The following is a 10,941-nucleotide window of genomic DNA, read 5'->3' on the forward strand; positions in this document are numbered from 1 at the left end:
TGATTCACATTTTCTTTTAAATTTGTTCCTAAATTTGTAGGTCAAGGGGACAATTGTGTCGACACAGATTCAACTTGAGGAAACCTGTTGTGACGGCTTGTGACGCAAGTGTTTTCTTTCACTCATCTCTTTCCCTCAGACATCGTTGCCTCATCCAGGGGGATATATTTCATGAGTCAGAGAAATCAGCGCGAGTGACGATAAACATCATCACGAGGTAACGGGACAAAACACCGCAGTTCTGCTAGAACCGTTTGCCCTGCACGTTCAGATACATGCATGAATTTCAACGCGCGCCTTTGAAAATGAACCATTCGATTTTGGAATAAAAAAGAAAACGTAGACGTTTCCACACACAAGTTGAGCAACACTGAACAACATGAACCAGGAATCAAGAGCAGCGACGACTCATGCAAAACTGTGACGTTTGTCAGGATCTGCACAGAAGTGCAGCCTGTGCCGGACAGGGAGTCATCTTCTTCTTCTCAGCCTCCCTCGCTCCTCCCACTGTCCAATGAGTTATGCAGTATTTGAGTCTTCAGGAGAGCAAAGCAAAGCCAGACATTATAGAGACAGAGGGACAAGGCACTGTTCCCCTCACACACTCTCCATCTACTTTAAACCCTGAACCAGAGGCAGCTTGAAATTTGGCGTCCAGATCATTACGCATTCATCGTTATTTCCTTCATCCCTGGAGGAGAAAAAGGTGTCTCCACTAGTGACCTGTGATGTTTCCTCCACACGTATCATTTCCTCTGTTGTTATGCTCTTAAGAGTTTATTTTATTTTATTTGGAATATCGTCACCTCTTCCTTGAACAGCCTTCACGATGTTAACCGAGCCGTACGGAGCCATGTCCATGGGGTCAGACGTGCGGGATCTGACCCTCCTGAATTCAGCGCCTCCCGTGCCGCCCTTACCTGGAGGCGGTGGCAGCGGAGGCTGTGGGATGTCTGTTGGCAGCGGCCCGTGGACCCAGCTGCTGGACCTTCACCCTAGCTCTCCCTACAGCTCCCTGTCCTCCCACCCCTCCTTAATCAAGCAGGAGCCGAGTTGGGGCGCGACCGACTCCATCGAGGACCCTCACTGTGGACTCGGGGCCTTCACGTTGCACTTCTCCGGCCAGTTCACGGGGTCAGGCCCCTGTCGGGTCGGAGCCTTCGGAGAACCAGCTCCAGCTCAACCCAGAGTGTTTCCCAGTGGAAGCTACCTGCCCAGCTGCATGGACAGTCCTCCTGCAACCAGGAACCAGGGTAAGCAGCAGACTAAGAGTTCCCACTTTTGTTGATGCTGGTGCTTGTATGCGAAATACGCAAGCATAAGTTTGTTTTCACGCTCAATGCGTGAAATGGAGGTGTTATTGCATCTTACATTTCCGGTGATGTGTTCATAATGGGTGACTCTAGGGTTTGCCAACAGTGTTGTGTCTAAGCAGGATGTTATGTGCTGTCCTGGGTCAGTCTGTCCCATCTGAGGAAGACGCTTGACAGGTTCCTGGTAAATGGTCTGGGTGAGATCACAATAGCTGCTTCGTCCAGAAAAAAGAAAAAGAAAAAGTTTGATCGTGATTTGCTTGCAGATTCATACATTTTTCACAAAGTTTTTTTTTTGTTTTAAATGAAGGACAATAGGTTCTTGAACATTTTACTAAAGAAGATGATTTCCATTTAGGTAAAATGTAACATTTGTAAGAGAGGTAGTTATGCCGACCTATTATTTATTTTCTTTCTCTTTTGCTCATCTCAAATTACAAATTGTTTGTGTTTCACAACTATGAACAATTCTCTGACAATTTAACAATGAAAATTTCAAACAGAGTGAAAACAAGCATGAGTAGACTCATGTATTTATTTGTCTTTATTCCTGTTCTGTGATAACACGCGTGCATACGTGTGCTGTGCGTTAGTCAGCGTTCAGCAATTTAAACCTCTGTGTTGTTTTCTCAGAGAGAATTGAAGAAGTGACAAAATACTCCAGGGATTTAACTCAGGGTGTTTGTGAGTCACTTTCCTACGAACGATTTCAACTTCTCCCTCGTGGGACTGACTCAGGATTTTCAAATGCCGTAGATGGCAGCCTTTGGAAATGTGCAATATACAAATTTAAAGTGTTATTATTGTTCTTATAGCTCACGGTTGGTGTGTGTAACTACAAACTCTAACTTGCCATCAGCGCTCTCTACTTATTCACTTCCCTTCCTGAACTTACGTAGCACTCATTATTTCTTCCCTCCCTGATTATTATGTTCTTTTATTAATGCTTTGGATAAAATGACCTTTTTAAAATAGCCTTTTCTGCTTTAATGGGCCTTATGTACTGTTATATTATTACAATATAGTGTATCATTATCAGTATGCTTCCATAGTAAGTTAATACATTTGTGTCCTGGAATAAAAGAATATTCAACACTATTTGATTCTCAGACAATCAGTCATGTCTTTGACACATTTCTTTTTCCATCTGCCTTTAACCGCTAAGCCAAAGGTAGATGAGTGGAAAAAATGAAAAGTGGGTTTCAGTCGAGTGATGGATGTCTCGCTCTCCCTCTGTTGTAAGCCCAACTAAGAGTTACTACCAGCAGGATTCAGATTACTGATCAGATACTGGAGCTTTGAGAATGTTATAGTCATTTGTGGGACACTAATGTAATGACTCAACCAGGCTTTTAACTTCTGCCCTCTCTCTCTCTCTCTCTCTTTAGGCTACGGAGCGTTGGGTTTGGACGGTAACCCCGGCTGTGGTCACACCTCGTCTCACCACGCGCCTCAGCTCTCCGGCCTCTCCTTCAAACACGAGGACGCGCTGTCACCGCCAAACAACATAGGTAAAAAACTGTCACTGCACCACCTTCCACTGAATTGACTCGCAGGCTGTCATGTCATGTCACGTCACAGGCAAGGTTACAGAAGCAACCCCGTCATTTCTCATCCTTATTTTTATCCCCTCACACACACAAGCACACACACACACACACACACACACACACAGGTGAGCACGGCCTCGCTCAAACGTGCGGTGAATGACTGACTGACTGTGGAAGTGAAAACTTTATGTGACTCTGCTGGAATGTCAAAGACCGTCAGGGGAACAATAAACTATATGAAACTGAAAAGGACCACACTTTGTTATTGGCCTTTTCTGTCATTTAAAAAAGTCTATTTTTGTGAGTGTGTTCTGAGACATTTACTAAACACTTCTGTACGAGATGATCATTGGACAAGGAAAAAATTACAACATTACCCAGACATATATTATGTTATATTAGAGCTGCAACTAACAATTATTTTCATAGTCGATTAATCTTTTGGTCCATAAAATATTAATCAGTGTGTGTCAAAGTTAGAAATGACGATGTTCTTGAGTGTCTTGTTTTGTCCACAAACCAAAATGATTCAGTTTTAATTATTTCTTTGTTATGTGGAGCAAAGAAACTAGAAGCTAAAACAATCAGAAATCTAGTTTTAATAATGAGAAAAGCTTCAAACTAATAAATCGATGATCAAAATATTTGACGATTAATTGTTTCAGCTCTATGTGATATTGTACACACTGCACACATTAATCAAATATATATAAATGTGTGTATATTTTACTGTTTTGTACTCAGTAGAGCAGCAGTATGCGGCTCCTCCTCCCATGTTCGGCTGCCACAGTCCTCCAGATTCGTGCCCGAGCAACCAGGCCCTGCTGCTGAGAAACTACAACAGGTACAATTATTACTGTTGAACTTCAAATAACTCTTCCTGCACATTTTCAGACGCCTTCCTCTGCAGTTAATGTCAGAACGTGACCCCTCCTAACATCACTTTTAGAGGTGTGAACTCTCTCTGATCCCACGTTTAAGCCCCGCGCGTCTCCGCTCGCACCGTCTGGGGCTGTGAATCCTAATTTGTCCTGAGGTTAAGTGTTGCCCACTGGTGCACAGCAGGCCAAAACAAACACAGGCCAGTGATCTACTGCTGATGTGTCTCAGTCCACATTCTGAGGAATGAGGACAAAAGTAAAAGGGTAGACAAGTTGAGTGAAAACAGGGGGGGGGGGTCACTGGAATCAGGAATCTGCTTATTTTAAAACTGCTGGACATGTTTTCACGCGTGTTTTCGCTCGGATGCAAAACATCTCAAAGGGTAAATGAGATGGAAATTCTTCGAGTGCCACGCTGCACTGTTTGAGACGAGCAACATGTGCGCGCCCAACATACTGGAACAGCACTTGATAAGAAATGGGAAGACCGTGTGCTGCACACACTGGAAACCCTCAAACACTGTGTGTGTGTGTGTGTGTCAGATATCAGTGAGTCTTTGCACATAGTTTAGAGCTGATTAGCAAAATATCGTGATCCTTCCCTCAAGGACTTCTCCAGGAATGCCGTCCAGAATTCCCCCTGAAAAACTGTTTCCCACCTTTAATGTTACTGAGGATGGAGTGATGTCAGGCACTGGTCCGTGGTGTACTAGGCACCGAGGCACGCACACACAACCCCCACCCCCCACCAGAGTGCACGATTGCATGTCCAATTGTGTGAGTGTGTGTGTGTGATCTGCTACCTCTTTAGGACCTTCTCTGGCATAAACACTGACCTTGTGAGGACCAGTAGTCTGAAACTTCAAAAATTCAAAAGTTTGGGGTCACCTATACAATCTTTTTTGTGTGTTTTGTATTAAAAGTCACACTTTTATTCATCAAGAGTTGCAAAATGCATAGAAAATATAGTCAAGACATTAACAAGATTAGAAATAATGATTTTTATTCAAAATAATGTTGCCCTTCCAACTGATTTCATCAAAGAACCAGCAAACAACATATAGAGTGTATTTCTGTTTAATTGTTATATTCATTGAAAAAAAGACATTTCTAAGTGACCCCAAACTTTTGAATGGTAGTGTATTTCTGAGGAACTGAGGAAGTTTAGGGCTAAGATTTAAATGACGGCTGGGTTTGTCATTAATGAACGGTGTCCTTAGAAGGACAGCTGCACAAAACTGTGTGTGTGTGTGTGTTTGTGTGCACACTAGTGGGATCTGCCAAGGTAAAGAATGGCTCAGAGCCCATGTTTTCTAATGAAGTCAGTGAGGAGTGTGGTGTGGGCGGACAGGATGTATTAATAAGCCAACAGTTTGGAGTTTCCCCCCTGAATGAAATGTCCTCATTAGCTCTATAAAGGAAGGAGAAAATGACAGGAAGAAAACACGGCAACATAAACATCGCCGGCCATATTTCTAAAAAAACAGCGGCACCCATACTCCTGCGTAAGCTTTTTAATGTTCACAAACATGTTGAAGTTTCACTCTGCTCCTTGTGTCTCCACTCAGTGATAATGTGTACCAAATGGCGTCTCAGCTGGAGTGTGTCACATGGAATCAGATGAACTCCCTAGCGTCGTCCATGAAGAAGTGAGTGTTTTGTTTGTTCTTTAAACGTAACACTGAACTGTGGAGCGATGTGTTATTTTTATTCTGCATGTTGGTGGTGGTGGTGGTGCAGGAGGAGCATTTGTGTGGTTGTCATGTAGATGTAAAGCCTTTAAAAAAAAATTACAAAGCAATGTTTTAAAATAAATCTTATCTCGTTTTTCAACCCTTATTCGTATTATTTTGCACATTTCAAAGGTCTTCACTGGACAAAAATTAGGAATAGAAGGTAAATTATAGGAAACAGTTTCACAGAATCTGTCGTTTAGCTTTTAAACTAAATATTTTTTAGTAAATTTTTAGTTAGTTTATTTTTTAGTACTAAATAGTTTTAATTTACATTTGTGGTGTTGCCTCTGCAGCGGTAGCCATACAACCAGCTATGACAGTGAACCTGTAGTCCCACCTCCACCCATGCTCCTCAGCGCCGAGTACCACATACACAGTGTCTTCAGAGGACTGCAGGTCAGTTAACACAAACACACACACACACATAATAAAAACTCACGCTTAATCAAACCTAAAGTGAACATCACTGCTCTGAAAACCCTCTTTAGAGTCTTTTTTTTTTCTCCCTTCTTCTCTCTCTGAAAGGATGTCAGACGCGTACCTGGCATTGCTCCTTCTGCGGCGAGGTCAGAGGCCAGTGAGAAGCGTCCATTTGTGTGCGCTTATCCCGGCTGCAGCAAGAGATACTTCAAACTGTCACATCTGCAGATGCACGGCCGCAAACACACTGGTGAGACAATGAGATTAACGTTACTGTTCTCTGCTCAGCCTCAGCTTCCTAAATTGCTAAATTACAGTGCATCAAAACTGTTCACAAAACAAACGGTGTTACATTTTGACCCGGTGATGACGCAGATGTGAAACAGGGAAAATAGATTTTGGTAACACCTGATACAGACGATGTGGAAATGTGTGGGTGAAGGAAATGACGTAGGGGGGGTGTTTTATTTTGCAGGTGAGAAGCCGTACCAGTGTGATTTCCCAGACTGTGGCCGCAGATTCTCTCGCTCGGACCAGTTAAAGAGGCACCAACGCAGACACACAGGTACACTGGGGCTGGACTGTGCTACACCAGAAGACTCTATATTCTATATAGGTCTATATTTTAAAAGAAGATTGTTATCGTTTAATGTTCTGGCCAGATAAATATGTCAACAATTTCTTATTTCCCTAGTGTGTGGGGAATAGAATTATGGAAGAGTATTAGTGGCCCATGTAAAAAAGAAAATTGAAAGAGGGAGAGAAAAAAGTCATAATTCTTTAATCTCAGAATTCCTAATAAAGTCAGAATTATGACTTTTTTGTCAGAACGAAATTTCTGACTCAGAATTATGACTTTTTCCAGGAATACTGACTTTAAATTTAGTTGCACATGTGGCCCTAATACTCTTATGTATAGTATGGAATAGAATACATCCTTGGAATCATGATATTTTTATTTCTAAAATCCTGATAATGGGATTTGTTTCCTCTCTTACGGGTATTAACTTTTTCCTCCTTGTGCTTTTTCTTTAAAGACTACCACAGGTTAAAGCTTAAAGAACAGCCTCCCTTACTTCAACCCCAAAAATAAATTAGAAAACACCTGAAATTAGACGTTTTCTAATTTAGCCAGATATATTGGAAATTAGTCCAATAAATCTGGAATACTTAACTTGTTCCATCTTTTTATGAAATCAATATTTAAATGTATGAAAATACATCTGAATACACAAACTTCCACATATATTTATTTAATACTTTGGTCAATTTGTAATCTTAGATAGGGCCCCATATCTAAAGGAGTTAAGGGTGTACATTAGAGAATGAGAACGTTAATTTTTCTAGATATATACAGGAAACCGTGTCGTTCAACCATGTTTTGAAGCATGGAGGAGAGGTAGACTCTCAGAATCATGCTCTTTGCAACAACTATACCAAAACATCAGGCTAATCCAAATGGTTTTGATTTAAACATGGACATCAAGGTCTCATATTAAAAAAAAACCATAAAAAACATGTTTTAATTTAGAGTGTTCACATCTGTGTCTCAATCACCGGCCTCTCTGTGCAGGAGTGAAGCCCTTTGAGTGTGAGACGTGTCAGAGAAAGTTCTCGCGGTCAGATCACCTTAAGACGCACACTCGGACTCATACAGGTAAAAAAAGTGCGTATACCTTTATTTTCTACATCTCTATTCTCCTCATTTGTTTTTTTGTCACATTGATCCCTCTGACTTTGGGTCATCTACAAAAGAAAAGTGGTCGAGTTGGCTCTAAAGCAACAATTTCTCTTGTTTTTTTTCCCCCCATGTTTTTTCTCGTCAGGTGAGAAGCCATTTACCTGCCGCTGGTCCAACTGTGAGAAGAAGTTTGCCCGCTCTGACGAGCTGGTGCGCCACCACAGCATGCACCAGAGGAACCTGACCAAGCTGCAGCCTGCCATCTGAACAGCAAGAAGACGAGGAGGAGGAGGAGGAGGAGGAGGAAGAGGAAGGTGATAGTATGTCATGCCAACTAGTGGAGAATGAGGCTTGGAGCTTGGTCAGTGGTCACCGTGATGTGAAGAGCACTTCCCTCCCTCCCTCCCTCCCTCCCACCCACGGCCTCCGCGCAGATGATGCAGAGCAAACTGACTCACTGATGATCCACGAGATCTTAAAGATGCACCTCAACCAGCACTCAGACTTTAAGACGGTACAATACCACAGTAAATCTGAGCCAAGAAGAAGAACTTTTATGTGAGACGGGGAAAATATTGATTTATTATTTTTGGAAAAATTCTGTACACTTGCACTGGCTTTTTTTTTTTTTTTTTTCAATTTTTTTCAATTGTTAAAATTGTCACCTTGATAATGTGCTGGATCTTGTAAACTGGATTTAGGAAATAGATGAAATGTCACTTTTTGAACACAGAGCATTTTGCTTTGGGGAATACAAACACTCCTGAATTGTATTACATTGAACACTTTTAGTGATATTTTAACACTAAAAGAGTTAAATACACCCTGGATTACTGTTGTATTGACATTTTTTAGGGTTAAAAAATTAACACTTTTACACCAGAGTGTGTTTAAATCTGACTCACTGCAAAATCTACTGTGTATATTCTTACAGTACACATCACCCAATTGCTTTGTATATATTTGTATTTGCTTACATGTATAGGCATTCATTTTGTATTTTTCTTCATTCACATCAGTATCAACAATTAAAGTGTGTGCTTTTGTGTGCGCGAGATTGACCGAAATAAGAGCAGTTGTTGTCAGGTTAAGAGGCCGCCTATATGAGTGGTGGCGTGGTGGTGGTGGGGTACGGGGGGAGGGGGTGGATATGACAGACAGCAAAACAGCACCCCATGGTGATTCTGACAGGGCCCAGGACTCACCCTCCTAAATCTCCGACACATCTTTATAACCACGAACATCTGGAGCCCAATAAATCTCATTAGAAAAGACACATAGTTCAGTGTCAGCTGGCTGTACTTCACTACAGACTGCCCCTCTCTGCTCAGGCTGGGCCCCAAAACACTCACAAACTATAGTTTTGGGTGAACTCTACATTGTGTTTCATTCATATGGACAACCTAAGGCTATACTTGCACACTATAGTTAAAAATGTATAAATCCTACTCTAAAAAACACCTGCCCATCCACACTACATCAGTCATTTAGTGCCAGGACTATGTTTTAACTCGAATGGGAAGACAGAGACATGGTTTCTGACTGGTTCTAACTGGTAACTGACTGGTTCTAATGAAAATGAAAAGCTCAGTTCTAACCTTATTGTCTGTCTAATGACAGACATCCCTGCTCTGACTTTTCACCACATCAGTTAGAAAATCAGTTTCCTGGTTCTTATTGTACGTGAATGGTCACGTGATATACAGTATACCTTTTTTTCTGTTTATTAACATGGATGCAGATTTATTCTACTATGGAGTGGACATTCTCGCTTTGACACAAATGCCTTTTTTTTTTTTTTTTATTAAAATGTAGTAGAACAAACATATCCTTAACAAAACCTTGACCCAAACCCCCAAGTGTCTTCAGGTCCACACAAATGAGATTCTGCCTCAATAGGACTTGGCCTTGGTCCCCAAGAGGACTGAAAAGTGGAAAAAAGAGAGCCGTACACACTCTACTTGTGGCCTAACCCTAGCCTCATCATAAGCAAACAACATGTCTTCACCTTAAAATGTAACAATTTATCTTGTGGGGACATGATTTTTGTCTCCAGAAGGAAGACATGCCCTGACCCTACATACTGGCCTAATCCTAATCCTACATACTGGCCTAATCCTCACCCTAACTCTACGTACTGGCCAAATCCCAACCCTAACCCTACATACTGGCCCAATCCTAGCCCTAACCCTACGTACTGGCCAAATCCTAACCATACACACTGGCCTAATCCTAGCCCTACATACTGGCATAATCCTAGCCTAAGCATAACTAACCCTAACCCTACACACTGGCCTAATCCTAGCCCTACATACTAGCCAAATCCTAACCCTACATAATGGTCCAATCCTAACCCTACATACTTCTGCCTAAAGTTAAAATATGTGCTCATCTTTAAAATTTAGTCATTTACATTACTTGATTTATGTCCCCACAAATTTAGGTCCCCACAACATAAGGAATACCAGGCACGTACGCACGCACAAAATGCTGTATTTGACATGGCTCAATTTGGAACCACACTTTGCAGCCTTAATCCACAGGATGGCAGTATTGGCCTTTTTCAGTCCAGCTGATGGGACACATGGACTTGGAGCTGTGCAGTACTGGAGTGTGACTGAAGCCAAATTACTAGTACACCCCTACAGCTCACTCTTCGGACGGTCCGCGTCCACCTTACCTTGCCCTTGGTGGCACCGAGTGTCCGCAATAAATATGTTAATGTGGACGGAAGTGAGAAACAGGAAGGCGCGTTCAGAATATAGTGTCCTCTCTGCTATTAAATATTCATGATGTGGATGGATGGATGTGTGTGTGCGTGTGTGTCAGCTCATGTGCATGTCTATATGAGAGATGGGGATGATTCAGCTGCAGCAGGTTTGTTAATAAAACATGACTCAGTGTTGGCACAGAGAGACGTTGCATGACTATGGGCTAATGACGCCACATACCTGGAAAAACACTGTCAACACGCATGTATGCAGTGTAGTAGTCATATATATATATATATATATATATATAGTATAAGTGTGGCTGTTGGCTACATGTCCACAGATGGTGATGTGCAGCACACATTAACCCAAGGCATTATTCTAACTTTGCACCTGCACTACTCGTTTCACGTCCACTGCAGATCCTGACACTTCCCAAACTAACGGGGAGATTAAGATGCCGTTCTCCTATTTCAGGGTCACACACGGCTCATTTGAAGTGGTGTTTTAAGTTGTTTTTCAATCCACATAATGGCTATGAGGTAGTATCTCTGTGATGTTGCTTCTTTTTTTTTTTTATCTGTGTCTTAATCCACTGCACTTTGATTAAGAAGGGCTTATCTTTGTTCTCTCTCTGCAGGGGAGCTGG

At 41.9% G+C, this 10,941-nt stretch overlaps 1 protein-coding gene across 2 annotated transcripts; it reads left to right on the top strand.

Annotated features, from left to right (window-relative positions):
• Nucleotides 1-829: 829 nt before the first annotated feature.
• wt1b (WT1 transcription factor b) lies at nucleotides 830-7,848 on the top strand (the record flags this gene model as incomplete). 2 transcript variants are annotated; one of them, XM_083900963.1, is made up of 9 exons in its annotated part: nucleotides 830-1,253; nucleotides 2,702-2,824; nucleotides 3,608-3,707; nucleotides 5,313-5,393; nucleotides 5,774-5,876; nucleotides 6,006-6,150; nucleotides 6,376-6,465; nucleotides 7,474-7,566; nucleotides 7,727-7,848. In XM_083900963.1, 9 exons carry the CDS (start codon nucleotides 830-832, stop codon nucleotides 7,846-7,848), a joined length of 1,281 nt encoding a protein of 426 aa, XP_083757089.1. The 2 variants fall into 2 exon arrangements, with proteins under 2 accessions (XP_083757089.1, XP_083757090.1); XM_083900964.1 differs by having other exon boundaries at nucleotides 5,780-5,876.
• Nucleotides 7,849-10,941: the final 3,093 nt, after the last annotated feature.

The sequence above is a fragment of the Microchirus variegatus genome (genome assembly GCF_963457635.1).
Source record: "Microchirus variegatus genome assembly, chromosome: 14".
Classification (NCBI taxonomy): domain Eukaryota; kingdom Metazoa; phylum Chordata; class Actinopteri; order Pleuronectiformes; family Soleidae; genus Microchirus; species Microchirus variegatus.